General features: G+C 35.5%; 1 protein-coding gene across 1 annotated transcript in view; it reads left to right on the forward strand.

The window, feature by feature from the left end:
- Il1rapl2 (interleukin 1 receptor accessory protein like 2) overlaps positions 1–16,706 on the forward strand; it is a 1,202,523-nt gene that overhangs the window by 1,169,862 nt on the left and 15,955 nt on the right. The window contains exons 8-9 of the mRNA XM_028894663.2: positions 2,034–2,179; positions 10,220–10,363. Of these exons, the coding sequence (XP_028750496.1) occupies positions 2,034–2,179; positions 10,220–10,363 (290 nt within the window). The remainder of the gene's footprint in view (positions 1–2,033; positions 2,180–10,219; positions 10,364–16,706) is intronic.

Raw genomic sequence — 16,706 nt, forward strand, 5'->3', positions numbered from 1 at the left:
GGTGGAATAAATTGTAGCACCAATTGAGTAAAAGACTTTGTAAGCTCCCAGCTTGACTTTGTGCTCAATGCCAGTAAATCAGAGAAGTCTTCTCTGTGCTCATCCATGAAGAAGATAAAAATTACTTCTGTCACCTCTAATTTTCCACATAAAGTATTTTATGTTTACTAGTATATATGTATATTTAGCCAGCTACCCTAGAACTGAACAGCCATTTTTCTGCCACTTTAATTTGGTCTTTTTGGTCAAAAGCATGAGGAATCAGAAACATGTCTTTAACCAAGGAGGTTGCTAGACACTAGTGAAACTATAAGTCTTGGAAGAAACAGGAATTGTGGGCCTCTGCAGCCAATGCTAGCAATGCAGCTCTTCTGTTTCTGGCCATCCAAGGCCCCTTGCAATTGGATTCAGAAAGAAAACAGCAAAACTGAGAAAATGTCACTGAAACAGGATTTCTTCCATGAGTAGGAGAAGCAGGAGAACAAGAATGGAGCAAGGTTTAGAGATATCAGGGCCATGGGGATGGCGGAGCAGCCAGGTTTGAAACAAGGCTAAGTACTGTATTGGATAACAAGCTAGGGAAAAGAAACCGAGGTTCTTACTGGTATTTGGAGATTAAAAATCACTAAGCACCTTCAATTTATTTTTTCATATGCTCCTCATTCTGTTTTGTTATTTTGTTTTTTCTTTTGGTTAGGTTTGGTAGTTTTTGAGACAGGGTTTCTCTGTGTAACAGCCGTGTCTGTCCTAGAACTCACGCTCTAAACCAGGCTGGCTTCAAACTCACAGAGATCCACATTCCTCTGCCTCCCAAGAGCTGGAATTAAAGGTGTGCACCACCACCGCCCGGCAGCACTCACCATTTTTTTTTTTTTTTTTTTTTTTTGGTTTTTTCGAGACAGGGTTTCTCTGTGTAGCTTTGCGCCTTTCCTGGAGCTCACTTGGTAGCCCAGGCTGGCCTCGAACTCACAAAGATCCGCCTGGCTCTGCCTCCCGAGTGCTGGGATTAAAGGCGTGCGCCACCACGCCCGGCTGCACTCACCATTTTTAATATCCCCTTCTTTACACATTTATAAAGCCTAACTTCTGACATAGAACCTATGCTTGTACAGATTTTTTCCATTGTGTTATAGTGTAAAGATCCAATTAGTTTTTATAAACTCAATTTAGAACATTAAAACCAATGTTTCCTCCTTTTTGATACAAATCTTATATGCTCTATTTATCAAATCCTAGTGACATTTTTGTTGTAGAATATTATTTTAAGATGTGTTGCTTTTGTTCATGCTGTTGCTTTTGTTCATGCTGAACATTTGTTTAATGATGCAAACATGTGTTGCATTCTTTTATGTTGTATTTGTTTAACTCTGTGAAGCTGTGTTACTTTGCCTGCCTAAAACACCCGATTGGTCTAATAAAGAACTGAACAGCCAACAGTGAGGCAGGAGAAAGGATAGGCAGTACTGGCAGGCAGAGAGAATAAATAGTAGGAGAAAAGAGAGAGAAAAGAGATCAAGGAACAAGGAAAGGAGGAGAGTCAGACGCTAGGGGCCAGCCACCTACCCACATGTCAGCCATGGAGTAAGAGTGAAAATAAGATTAGAGAAGTAAAAGAAAGATAATATCACAGAAGCAAAAAGTAGATAGGATAATTTAAGTTAAGAAAAGCTGGCTAGAAATAAGCCAAGCTAAGGCCAGGTATTTATAATTAATAATAAGCCTCCCTGTATTTATTTGGGAGCTGGGTGGCAGGCCCCCAAAAGAACAAAGAGCAACAGAATAAAAAATACTACCAACAACACATATTGTTGCTTCTTTTTTAATGAGTAAAATTTTCACATTTTTTCTTATTTATTCTTCACATTTTTGCATTTCTTTCCTTAAGGTGATACACTGATGTACATCTAACCACAGCACTTGGTAGCCAACAGAGTCCTCAGGCAGTTGTGCTATTTTACCATCTTATAGATTTTATATGACTGCTTTTTGCCTCATTCAAACAAATGCAGCCAAGTCTACTGTCTTTCTTTCAGGCTCCTCAAAGAGCATCTTGGAGAAAAAGAAGTTGAATTGACACTCATCTTTGACTCAGTGGTGGAAGCTGACTTGGCTAATTATACCTGCCATGTGGAAAACAGAAATGGACGGAAACACGCCAGTGTTCTACTACGTAAAAAGGGTATTCCTTTTCATAAGCACAACTATGTATTTACTAACTAATAATAACTACTAAATATGTGTTCTGGACATAGTTTCTCATTTAATAAAAACTTCCTTTAACTATTGTTGTCTTTTTAAGGAGAAATATTTCTCTTGTTGAGCATATTAACAAAAATAAAAAACCTATGACCTTCAATAGCATGAGGAAATGTATAAAAATTAAAGTATGGTTATACATTAATTCAATTGACATAAATGTGCCATGTTTGTAATTCTAAGTGATACATAAAATTTTGGCATATAATTACATTCAATATTTTCTCTGTATTTCATCTTCTTATAGTGCTTAGTTGAAATGTTGGACATTATATTATCATATTACAAAGTTACATTTTAAATTCCAGAATAAAATGTAACATAAGTAATTAGTAATATCATATAAGAAAAGTTGTCGTAAACACCATAAGTTTTATTTTGTGACATGACATGTTATTGAAAGACCCTCAGTGGGTGGATATATTTCTAAGTATTTTGGCATTTCTGGAAAAGTCCCTCTTAATACTTTGTTCTAGAATGGGTGGAATTGTTTGTGATGGGCAAAGAAAAGAAACTAAATTTATGCATAAAAGCGCTAAAACTAGACAGTGCCAAAGAAGCATCTTAAAAGGCTTTACCAGAAGTCTCCATTACTACAAAATGGCTAAAGATTCTGTGTGATCACCTGGGAAAGGGTTTGTAAATATAGCAGAACACATGTTCTTAATCAGGCCACTTGTTGCTTAGACTATAGAACAATAGAACAGATTCAATCAGCAAAATCACTAGTTACATCTACTGGCCAAGATGGAATTTCCATTTTCTTGCCAGACCCAAAGCTTGAGCCTGATGAAATCTCCAGAAGAAGCAAGGAAGCATGCTTATTCTGAGAATGACGCTTCTATCTCAGCAGCACCATGTCTCATATGACTGGATTTGATGCTGTCTTAAAATAAAGGCATGTTTATGTATAAAGGGGTCTAATATGGAAAGGGAGGTCAGTGCCAGCAGGTTCAGGTGATCTGGTTCATCCACCTGGGGAAATCTAAATGACTTGCCTGATTAGAATTTTGGAATCTTAGTCTCCTCATATGTAAAATGGGAGTAACAATATCTATGTTTTAAAGTTAGCAGTTTAAATAAACATGTACTAGATATAAAATATATCCAATATAAAAAGTGTACTTTATTGTACTGAAATTTAGTAATTTTTCATATACATACCTTCCTACATTAGCACAGGCTTTGCCTAATCCTACATACCTTGTGGCAAAAGTCACTTTGTCCTTGTCCTTTTGGGTCTTATTCTTGGTTCCAAGATTCTCCAGGCCAGGGTTTGCTGCTGTACTTCATCTTCAAGCAACTTAGATAGTGTTTTGCCACTAAGAAACACTTGTAATGCATCTTGGTTAAATAAATGATTACAAGGCTCTTTTAATATTGAGAACTCATGTGTAGCAGACATATGCTAGGTATTGAGAAATAGACAAAGAAAATAGACATCCTCAAACCTCTGGGGTAGTAAGAATGGAAAGAAATATAAACATTTAACAAAAGTTATGCAAAACATATATATTCCAATGTGAAAATTTCTTTGGGGAAAAAATATGAAGGAAGGTCTTATAATTAAGCCAGTGGGAACAGATATAATCTGAGTTTTAAAATAAATCTATTCTATTTAAAAGTAGAAGCAACAACTAGCAGTTCTTAAAACTCTAGAAATCTGCAACTGGACATGAGGACACTGTAAAACTCTACCTCCTTTGATATCATCTGCAAAGAACTTTAACAAAAATTATTAATAACTGACAACATTAAGTCTCATTTTCCTTATACTTAAATAAATTGAAATTCCCTGGTTTTCCAGCTTCTTCTCATCCGATCTCTGGATGATCTCATTTAGTTTCTATCCCATTGCTTGCAATTTACTTGTTCTTACCTCACACACAAAGTCCAGACTTACATATCCATTTGCCTATTTAATAATATGCAATAACTTATATATTCCATAGTCACATCAAGATCCCAAACAAGATCCCTAATTTCTCTGCCTATACACATTGATCTTCTGTTCTTCTTCATCTCTGTCATCATCATACCAGTTCTTTGGGTCAAAATAGTCAAAATCATCCTTCACTTCTAGTTTTCTCTACCATGTCCTGTATCTAGGCCACCACTAAGCCCCATGGTTCAACTTTCAAAGGCAGTCACAGCTTTGACAATGTTCTCAGCTTCACTGCCACCACCTGAATTGGAGCTACAAGCTCAGATGAACTGAATGAAACCCCAAACTTGCACTATTGCACAATCTGCTCTTATTGCTGATCTCACTTTCTACCACCATCTAGATCAAATGGAGTACTCAATAGCCTCCTTTTATTTTCTCATGTTCATCAAGCATTGACCTATCTTAGACCCTTATCTCTTGTTGATTTCTTCTGACTGGAACATTTTCCCCAGCTGTTCTCATGGTTGCCTACAATCACACAGGCCTCTTCTTACGTGAGTTCCTCAGCAGGGATTCCCTGGCCACTTCATATAAAATATAATTCATTCCTTTTGTGTGCCCTCTAAGTTTGTTTCTTTCCAGTATATGAATTAGTATTGGATATTATATTGCACATATGTTTCTTGCATTCTCCCTGTCCCAAGGTTGTACATTCCATAAGTATAGAGAGTTTTCTTATGTTAGTGACAGCTGTATACATAGTACATAAAATATAATAAATGCTCAAAAGTATTTGTTGAATGGAAACTCTCCTCATATATACTAGCCCAATGTAGTGAGAAGAAAGATAAAAGAGATCATAAAACAAGATTTTATCTATTAACTTGTCTTGACTGTTTGCCCTCAGTTACTTCAGGGCATTTTTTTTTTTAAAGATTTTAACTCAGGCTTGGAGGTGAAAAGTCAAAGGTCTCAAAGGCCAAATGCATATGAAAAAATAAAAGAAAGTTCACGATTAGAAAGAATTAAAACATGAACTGGATAAAACACATTTTACCTAAAGGTCAACCCATCATTCTCTTCTAGAAGATGTTGATGCAAGATATGAAAGCTTCAAAGTTTTCAAGTGAAGCTGAGAGGATAAAGATGATTTTTTTAAATTAATAAACAACAGTATTCATTTTTCTTGAAGCATTTTTCATTTCAATAAAATCACTTTTCTAGGTTGAAGTTAAAATTTTCATTGTGCTTTGCTAAAGGATGCAGTTAATTTTTCTTCATTTGGTCTTTGAGCTCTCAGAAATTTGAAAGGCACAAGTCCTTGTGAACCTGTTAGAATTTTGAAAAACCAGATCAAGTTTATCTTGTGTTAAGAAACATTTAAAGGTGATATTTAAACCTGTTAGCCTTTATCACTAGAGCCTTATCTCATTGGCTATGGTAATTCCACCTAGAATGTAAGTATATCTTGTTTTATGAAACAATGACTTATTAACTGACTGTGAGTCAAATATTTAAAATCCCCTAAGTCATCCTTATGGAGAAGAAACTTGTGAAGAATCATTCCCTGAACCCAAAATGGCTTTTATAAAGTGAAAATTCACCTCCAACGTATCCGATGAACATAGACAGGGATTACAAAATATTATACCCTTTAACTGTAAGCTCCTACACTCACCTATCATTTTGTTTTCTCTGAAGAACTATTAACCAGGAAGTATTACTAACTATAAAGTAGTAAGAGATCCACCTGATTTTTTCCTCTTGGTGAACCAAGATTATGAACTTAACCTAAAACATTCTGGTAAGTAGTTCTACCTCTCTGAACATACTCCCTTTCTCACAAAATATAGGTATGACACTAAATCTCAATCTCTTTTCTTCTTTCCCCTCTCCCTCTCTGCCTCTGCCTCCCCCTCCATCTTCCTCCCATTCACCCTCCCTCTAACATTTCCTACTACTCCACCTGGACTCTTACAATGCTATAGCAAGCTCTCTTAGCATTTTAAGAGGCTATGTTGGATTGTGTAATTTATAAAGAACAGAAATATGTTTTTCATCATTCTGGAGTCTAGAAAAATCCAAGATCTAGGTCTTCATAGATTTTTATCTAGTAAGGACCTCATCCCTATTTCCATCAAGTGGACTTTACTAGTCATATTTCTACCAATGTCCTGCTCAGAACCATTTAGGGTTATTTATTTTTTAAAATTGAGCCTTTCCCTGGAGTCCTCATCTTTTTTTGAACCTTCCCCATTCTCTCCCATAAGACACTTTGTATTCACAGTGTACATCAAATCTCCTTGAACCTCTACCCATTCATTACCCATTTTCAAAGCTACTTCCACATCTGTAGGTATTTGTTATAGAACAACCCTACTTGTCAGCAATAATATATTTATTAATCTATTTGGCTGCTAAAACAAAATAACTTTAACTGAGCAGTTTATAAAAAACCCCACAAATTTGACAACTACAATTCTAGAGATTGATGTGCTAGCATATTCCCTTTCTAGTAAGCACCAGTTGCTCCAGTAAATTCTGTGATTTCACAGAGGAAAAGAAGTAAGAAGATTCTCTATGGCCTCTAAATGGGGTTCTATTTCATTCATGATTATGAAGCCCTCTTGAGCTACTTATATCTCAAAGGCCCCAAATCCTAATGGGAGACATTGGAGACAAGTCAACACACAGTGTTTTGTTTAATTCTGTGTATCAAACTCAGGTCTCTAAAAAATGTACAGCTACTGAGCAACATCCTTATATCAACAAACATGTATTTTGAGAAGATGCTAACATTCAGGTCACAGCAGAAATCCTCAGGTCAATCTCCAAACTCATTCACTAATTTTTAAGTTAGAGAAGCAAGCTCTGTCTCTCTCTCTCTCTCTCTCTCTCTCTCTCTCTCTCTCTCACACACACACACACACACACACACACACACACACACACACACACACACCATGTTTTGTCTCTTGGAATCACTTGCTATTTTTCCCATACAGTAATGTCTACCTTTTGTGTTCACACTGAAGAAATAGATGGGTTCAAACAAAGAAGATACAAAAGAACGGTACATGTATGATGAGTGCCTACAAAAAGTTGTAGCCACTCAAAAGTTTCTTCCTTGGTTATAGTTAACCTTAGGAAGTATTTACAAGTCAAAGACCAACATAAATGACTTTCGGCTTCTCAGGAAATGTTTTGAAGTATAGATCCTGCTGGGATAGAAAATGGCAAATGCAAACAGAAGACAAAAGAAAAGCCACATGTCATTTGGCTGATGGCAGTTTTAACCTCTGATTATAGGATGGATGTTTCTCTTTTGATAAGACTGCCTTGGCTGAATCAAAGAATACTTGTTGGGTCTCAGAGTCAAGGTTCACGGTTTTCAACTTAAACAGCCACCATTATGTAATATTTTTCAAAGGCATTTTTATGAAATGGACCCCCAAATCACAAAGGTACTTTTCACACCATGATTCTCTTCCATATATTTACTGCTGACATGGGTGCCTGCTACTTTGGAGCACAAATTGGTCTGACTGCTGAAGTTTTCCATCTACCTAATAGCAAATGTTTTCTGTAAATAACATAGAAGTTGTTGGGAAAATTTCCATTCAGTGACTTTGAAAACAGTTGAGAGATGTTCTGGCCAGAGAGGAAGTGGAAGAGAGAGGGGGGGGGGGTAAGAGGGAAGAGGGTAACGAACAAAAGAGAAACATCAAGACATTTACAGAATAAATTAAACAATTATTGTTGTAAAAAAAAAAACAGGAACAAGCATTTAAATTAAGTCAATCAAGGCTGTAAGTTGAAAGAGAAGTTGATTTTTCAGAATAACAAAGAAACATTTATTGTTTCCAACATAGCACTGGTCATTTGCGGTGTATTGTTGATAAAAGTTGCAAGCTTGCTTTATGCCCCAGACAGAGGTAGTCAGTGGTTCCTAGGACACCAGTTTGTAAGACAAGAGGCATGCTTAATATGTAAAGAGAGTTTTTATTTTTGCCTAAAAGGTGGGAATTTCATTTCAAATTGAATTCCACTATTAGTAGGTAAGACAGAGATACTCACTTCCCATACCTGCTCATCAAGCCCCCTCATAATGTTCATTGTAGACAGTTTGTCCTTCACAACAGCTCCATTCTCTTCCCCCCTTCCATCATTCCTTCTTTTGCTTTCAAGAAAGGAGAGTTGCATTTATTTCCATTTCCACTCTGTGATTTTCCCCAATCAACTGTATTATGTCCAGCTCTAGGTCTACTTCCTTGGTAAAACTTAATTCCTTCATTCGCCACAAAACTTATTACTTTCCTTCCCATGTGGAACCCCTAGGAGCCCCCTCCTTCCATGGCTACAGCATGTGAAATCTCCTCAACTAATTTTATTCTTACTAGTAATTGTAGTACATCCTCTTTCTTTGGAGCTCAAATAATGGGAGCCAAATTCTCCACAAGTCACATGGTATGAGGAAATATCACCAAGATTTCCATGGGAGAATATGGAGATAATTTCCCATTATCATTTCCAGGGTAAAGTATATAATGCTGTGGTAGAATAAAAAAAAGTCTTGAATTTGAATTTAGGAAACCAAGATTCTTATCCTAAGTGACTTAAACTATAGAGTCTCAAATTCTATATCTGTAACTTTGGTTAAAAGTTCTTGTGATACAAATTTATTTACAAAGTAAATAATAGACTGGGTAAAGTATACACACACACACACACACACACACACACACACACACATATTTCATAATATAATCATCCATTTTATAAATTATAATATGCTAAATCGATTTTGTTACATTGACCATGACTTATTTTTCTTAAGCAATGATCTTATATAAAGAAAAGGAACATTACCAAAGAAAAGTTGTCTGTGTTTCTCAAGAGTCACAGTCAAATCAGAAATTTGAATCAACCTACCCAGGGAAAATTACTGATGCCAACCACAGTCAGAAGCAACTAATGCACAAAATAAAATGTCAATTCCCTTACCAGTTTCTAGTTACATGGTAAGCTGAATTAGTAATAGAGTATTTGCTTGAAAATTACAGAATTAGATTAACTGGAGACCACCTAATCTTGTAGGCAATTTCATTTAATTGTAAGACCAGTGGATGTTCTTGTTCCTTGACAGAAAATGTTTCTCTTTTCTGGTCTCTGTCAGATTTAGCATATCTCCTTTGGAAAACACTGAACTCAAAATCTAAAATATCCTTTGACTATTATTTTACTAAATTCCATCATACTCTCCTTTTTGATGATCTCTCTAGATTTGTTAATATTATTAATTAAGCAACAGGTAATCCACTGTTCTCTGAGCCTAAGAGACATTATTGTCTCATTCCATTATGTGCTGATTTAATTATCCCAACTCTCAGAGTTCCAGGAGTGCCTCAGTGGAAAAGCTCAAGTATAACATACATTGGTGTTGGCCAAAGAGGCTAAATGATTAACCTAGATTTCTCATTCACTTTTTGTTCCTCTGGGTATATTATATCACAAATATATTATAGTAATTTGTTCAAATAAGTATGGGGAATGGGTAAGTTAATTCCCCCTGCTTAACGTGTATTAGATTATTTTCTATTGAGGTTAAGTGGAACAGTTAAATCTTGCAAACTCATTAGATTTTATTTGATTCTGAAAGTAATTTTATGATGTTATTCTACTGTAGAAGAATAGAGCCGGTGGCCTGAGAAGTACAGGAGATAATCTTGCTAAACCAACAATATATTTTAGCAGAAGCAACAGAAAATTATCCATGAATCCAAAATAAAGGAGCTTTAATAGTTCCCTGATAAACAATTAAGGAAATGCATGTGAAAATGCTATGTCTTCAAATTTAATTGGAATTTAAGTACTTCTTTTATTATACAATTACTACCTGTAATAGTAAATTGCTCAAAGCTTCCAAATATAGTTAATTTTATTAACTAACATATCAAGATAAATTTGTCATGTACAATATGTTCTGAAAAGAAAAGCAGAATGATCTCTTACATAGAGGAATTTGGGGAAATTCCAAGTGTTGCTGATTTAATTACCTTTTTCTGTTTACCTCAGATTTAATATACAAAATTGAGCTTGCGGGGGGCCTGGGAGCAATCTTCCTCCTGCTTATACTGCTGGTGGTGGTCTACAAATGCTACAACATAGAACTGATGCTCTTCTACCGACAGCGTTTTGGAGGTGATGAAACTACCGATGGTAAGTCATCTCCTGTTTCCCAAGCTCAATTAATAGGCATAATTGGTCATGTAAGAGTCTATTTCTATTCTTGGAAACAGAAACTAAAATATTTAGGGATAAAGGATTATTACATGTGCAACTTACTCTCAAATAATTTAGGAAAAAATGTTTATGAAGAAAAAACATGAATAGGCAAATCTAGGTAAAGGGTAAAATGCATTATTTTAAAATAATCTTATTCATGTAGTCTTGCTATGTTTGCCACCATTTCTAAATAAAACAAAATTGAGCAAGATGTTTCTTGATCTAGAGACAAACAACTGCTATGAAAGACCTTTCCCTTAGCAGAACACAAGAATAAATTTACATGTTGTTTTTATCTAGAAAATTAAAACTTAGATACAGGTAATTTTTACCAATTGCTATCATAAAGAAGGCAATCATGTACACAAAAATATTTTTATAGTATGGGTATGCTCTTTTAAAAGCTCAAAAATGTACATGATCTTACATATTTTTAATAATTTTATTACCATTCTTAAAGAGGACTCCAAAGTTACAAATTTAGAATGTGTCTGTTATGGTTTGAATATGTGGCAATCCCCATGGACTCATAAGTGTGAACAGTCAGCCTGGCTAGTAGGAGTTTTTTAGGAGGTCGTAAGACCTGACGTAGGTGCAGCCTAGCTGGTGAAAGTTCATTGCTAGTGGATGAACTTAGCTAGGCATCAGTTTCTATTTGGGATCTGCTTCCTGACTGCCCAAAAGGTGAACCTGTCTTGCTCCCATGAATGTCATCATATCTTCACCATCATGAAACTAAGACAAAGTACATCTTCATATGTTACTTTTCTCAGGTAGTATGGCACAGCAATGGAAAAAGTATCAAATGCAGTACAATATAAATTTACTATATTTGCCTTACATGACTTCGAGAAATCTTATAGATGAAGTATCAATTAGTTATTGTACTAAGTTTTACTATTTGAACATTCAGAAACATTTTCATTTTTTCAAGAGAATAAATTGCAATTTTTTCTGTTTTTTAATATTTTATTCATTATTTAAAATGATTTTTAAATTTAAATATATTTTGATTATATCCTTCCCCCATAAGTCAAACTGCTTTTTTTGTATCATCACACATAAGAAATCATATCATATTACTATATATATAGTGCCCACACTCCCCAACTACCATAAACCTTGGAAATATGTATGTAGAGTGTCTGATGTAAATCAGCAGTTTTTTTTTAAACAAAATATACTTTTCAAACAGTTACCTTTAAAGTCAAGTTTAAAGGTTTTAGTTTAATGAAATATTGAAGAGTAAGTTTTTATTTATATTTCTAGTAGTCTTCACCTCAAAGAAGATTTTATTAATTTGCTTTATTTTTATAACGATAGCTGTGATGACAAAATTTTTGTGAAATCTGATTTTGACATTATTGTTGCTATTATACAGATACTGGTATAAGTGGATCTTAGTTGACTATTGTTTTCACAGTAAGTTAGGCCAATATTTCTTGAAAAGTGTGCTTTCAAGTTGTGCATTTACTCAGGAATTATAGCCATGTATTTAAGATAATACACACTGATATTCAAGAATATCTTCACAAAGAGAAATAAGGGCTAGTTCCGATCATGTTTATATGCATGAAAATGTAATTAATTATATTCAGTTCCTAATATTGGAAATTAGACATCTAATTTACAAATCTGAAGTATATACTAGGAAGGAGTGTGTGTGTGTGTGTGTGTGTGTGTGTGTGTGTGTGTGTGTGTGAGAGAGAGAGAGAGAGAGAGAGAGAGAGAGAGAGAGAGAGAGAGAGAGGTGGGGAAGAGGGAGAGAACTTGTGTGTTCTATATGAAAGAACATGAAAAAGAAGCTCTTGTGATTAATTTGCTTTGAGTAACAATTATGAGCAATTTATTAATCTCAGTAAAAGACAATATTAGGTTACTCTATATTAATTATTTGCTGTCATCATCTGTACACAATAACCATTAGTAACTGACTGGTTGTTGTATATAAATGTAAAACTAAATTCATGGTAATATCACTGCATTTACAAGGATCTATTTGCATCTTTAGTTCTAAGATGGTCCATTTGATCAAAAATGTCTAGTAATAATAAGAATTTTAATTAGACAATTGTATGCTCAAGTACAAGACTGATGGATTAGGGAAAGGGTGGAGGTCACTTCAAAGATCTCCACTACAAAGTAACAATTAAATGTGTCATGTTCTACATGAGCACACAATCTCTATACTGGCCTAAATAAATCCTAAAACGTCAAGAAGTGTGTGCTGAGGATGAATAAATGAATTTCATTTGTTTATTTTTCTTTTTAGTATTTGCATTGTATATACAGTGCATGCATATGCATGTGTGACTTCATGTGCCAATGTGTACACATGCAGAGGTCAGGGAAGGATATCTATCACTCTCTAGCTTCTCGAAGATGCTGTCTCTCACTGAATTAGAAGCTCTCCATTTTAGCTAGCTTGGCTAGCCTAAGAGTTCCTGATATCTTCCTGCTTCTGCCACCCCAACCAACACTAATTATGTAAGCACTTAAAGACATGCCTGAATTTTTACATGGGTGTTCAGATTCCAATTCAAGTTCTAATACTTGAACATCAAGAGTTCTCAACCACTGAATTTAAGTGCTGAGTAAATGAATTTTAGCATCATTTTAGAAACATAAATTATATGATGCCAATGTCAGCTATATATGCTACCAAATTCTTTGTTATTTTATATATATTCTAACATCTCAGCAATACAACTTAGTTTTTCTATATACTTTTTCTTTGTGTTTTCTCTTTGACTATGTTTACGTATAACACACACTATACTTAGACATACATAGTGACTGTCTTAGGCTTTCTATTGCTATGTTAAACCACCATAAGAAAAAGCAGCTTGAGGAGGAAAGAATTTGTTTTATTTTTTAAATATCAGATCACAATCTGTCACGGAGGGGTGTCAGGCAGGGCAGGAACTCAAGACAGGAATCTGGAGACAGGAACTGAAGCAAGGGCCATGGAGAAATGCCGCTACTAGCTTGTTCTTCATAGCCAACTTAGCCTGCCTCCTTATAGGACCACCTCCCCAGGAATGGTACTGCCCATAGTGGACCAGGCCCTCCCACATCAATCATTAATCAAGCAAATATCCACAGGCCAATCTAGTGGAGATATATTCTTAATTGAAGTTTTCTGTTCTCAAATGACTCTAGATTTTGTCAAGTTGACAAACACCTAACCAGAACAGTGACATTATACACACATTTATGTTTTTAATTTTTAAATTTTGTATATGCATTTGCATTTATGTATGTAGGGGAGAACATGTGTTTGTGTGAGTGCATGCTAGACTTAGCATACATGGGGAGATCATAGAACAGTGTCTTTTGTTGACCCTCAGGTCTTTTCTAATTTTTCTTTGAGACATGGTCTCTCATTGGCCTGAAACCAGCCTAGCTTCCAGGGATGCCTCCCCTCCCTTGTTATCATCATTGGGAGTACAAACATAGTTTATACATGGGTTTAGGGATATTGAACTCAGGTCCTCAAGCTTTCAAAACAAGCAATATACACAAGTACACACATACATGTACATACACATATATGAATTTCATGAAAGTTTTATGGAAAGGATTTGTTATATAAAATAGAATTCATCCAACAAGCTTTGATGTTCTAGTCAATTTTGATTCCTCTCATTTTCACTCACCACAGATTGCTTTATTTATTGGAACTATCAGTTTTTCAATAAATATCTAAGAGTCTCATTCTCTTACAGTCTCCATTCAGATCAACACAATATACACATATACACATAAGTCCTGAATTAGATATTGGGTATATGATAATCAACAAAGTTACAGAGTTCTGTTCCCTTTAGAAGTTTAGGACTTCAGTATAGCTGCAGGAGAACTGGCCTACAAAAACAGGAATGGCTCCCCGATGATGAACAAAATTAAAATTAGATTTTAAAATATGGAAGGACAGGTGTGGCAACAAGAAAATTCCTCCACAAATAGTTTGGTTGTCTTTGTAACTTCTCTCTTCATTAGGAACAGCATAGCTTTGATGACTACTGTGCCAGCCGCCTTCCTTCTAATGCCTTGTCTGCATTGTTCTCTATTTTCTGGTTCCTCAAATAAGTTTAGTCAGCATAATTTAGTACAGAAGACTCATTAGTGTTGTCTAGAAAAGTGGTGTCACTGAACTGCCTCTTGGTTTTCAAACAATTGTCAAGCCTGGCTGTTAACTTTATTTGCATCATGTTGATGCTTTTACTCTATTCATCTTGTCCCTCTTTGTAAGCAACAGCTGTGGCTATTCATGAAAATTTCTTGGCTCTCTACATAAGGCTGAAGTGCCTTTTAAAGCTATGGCATCTGAGTCATTGCTGGCTCACTAGCTGGCATCCTGAAGTTTCTGAGACATCTGACATGTTTGCTTTGAGAGCTCTTTTCCTGCTCCAGCCAGCTACAATATGCCCTTCACCTTTTATTCACCTTGTAGGGACATAACTGAAACCAAAGCACCATTTTCCCAGAAAGTGATGTGCTTCCAGAATTCTAAGTAAAACTGATTGATTATACAGGTACATATTCAAGTATTAACATGCTAAAGACATGGATATTCTTTTTCATAGCTGATTCAGTATATGAAAATATAGAAATAATTTACTAGAAGAACATGTATGTATTGAGCTATAATATTTGGGCATAGTAAAACAAGTGAAGATAGTACCAGGTACATGTGAGTTTCAGCATAGTCAGAGAGTAAATCACCGCAGTCTGAATAAGCAGTGGGCGAAGATTCTAAACCTTCTCATAATGTAGATAGATGATAGAGTCACATAGCCACTGAAGATAGTTAAGCACACAGTAGATGCTCAACAAGTCATTGATGAGTAAAGTAATATGTAGTTCAGTTTAGTTAGCTTTGTGAGATGGGTAACAATGGTGTAGCCTGACATGGAGTTTGAGGAAGCAATACTATCTACGAAGAACAATAAAATATATTCTGCTCATAGAAATAGAGCTTTTTGTCCTTTGGACTGTTTTATTCTTCCAGCTGTGTATCATCGGCAGCTTTGAGTCCCAGGTGAGTAATTACAGCTGGAGAAAGTCAGGGGCCTGCAGGTGCATCCTGTGCTTGATTGGAGCAAGGGCAGAGGTGCTAGCATTTCCAGGAGGTTCTTACATTAGCATTGCTGGAGAACATTTCCAATTCCAAGTAGAGTTTTATGTATAACAGTGGAATGTGTCCAATTTGTAAGCCAAAAGATCTTCTCAACTATCCAGGACATTGTTTTGTGTTCATCTGCTCCTAGGCAATCAAGAAATCTAAGCAAGGTTTAGAAGCCTTGTATAGTTTTCGGGCATGCTTAAGTGTGTTCAGCTTTCCTCTGGATCTCAGGCACCATCTTAACATCAATAACCATAGGTCTCTTCTTGCAGAGGTAAAAGGGGTAGAATTGCACAAGAATTTGAACATAAGTCTCATATTAGAAGTCTCAGGTATTCCCGCCCACTCCAACAATAGGGCAATGCATTTCTTGCTTTATGCCTGTAGTTTACACACCATACAGTCACTAGGACCAAAATACTAATGGAGTAGGTAAGTAAAAGCCTACCTTATTTTATAAAATACCATATGACAAAATTTTAACTATATTCCAATCAGATCTGTTTTAGTGGAAAATGTTGATGTATTTTAGAAGTAGATGCTTACTAGTCTTTCAAAATCAATGTTTTCAAGAAACTGGTATTAATAAGCATTATTAGTTATTCATGGACTTATGCTCACTAAATTAACTTTTAAAATAATTTTCTTTAGTAAGAGAATTTTGATCATACAGCAACTTTTCTGATATGTTCCTACTAAAACATGGGGAGGCTAACAAAACAGATAGCTGTGTTCATTAACATAAACATTTGTACTTTAGAGAGATTGGCTCTGAGCCAGTACAGCAAAGGAGGGTAAAAATATGCTTGCAAAGTACAGTTAACTCCATGACTAAACGTGTGAAGAGAAGAGCTAGTTTGGCAATATTGGAAGGAGGTATATTTTGAAACAAAGGCTTCTTTGGGAAGTTGTGTCAAATTACTTGGCTGAACAAGACTAACAGGCAATGTATTTGTATAAAAGGCAGCTGCTGTTTCTGCTATTTGGTAATGAACTGCTTTTTGTATATGAAGATGATGACACTAACCAACTGGAAGTGTGGCATATGCTGAGTACAGTCTCCAGGAGTGAAGCTGGATTACTTCAATCTTTCACAGCTTAGGGCCCAGCCCCTTTTGGATCTCATGCACATATTTGTGCAAACCGAGG

This window comes from Peromyscus leucopus, chromosome X (assembly GCF_004664715.2).
Source record: "Peromyscus leucopus breed LL Stock chromosome X, UCI_PerLeu_2.1, whole genome shotgun sequence".
In the NCBI taxonomy this organism is placed as follows: Eukaryota; Metazoa; Chordata; class Mammalia; order Rodentia; family Cricetidae; genus Peromyscus; species Peromyscus leucopus.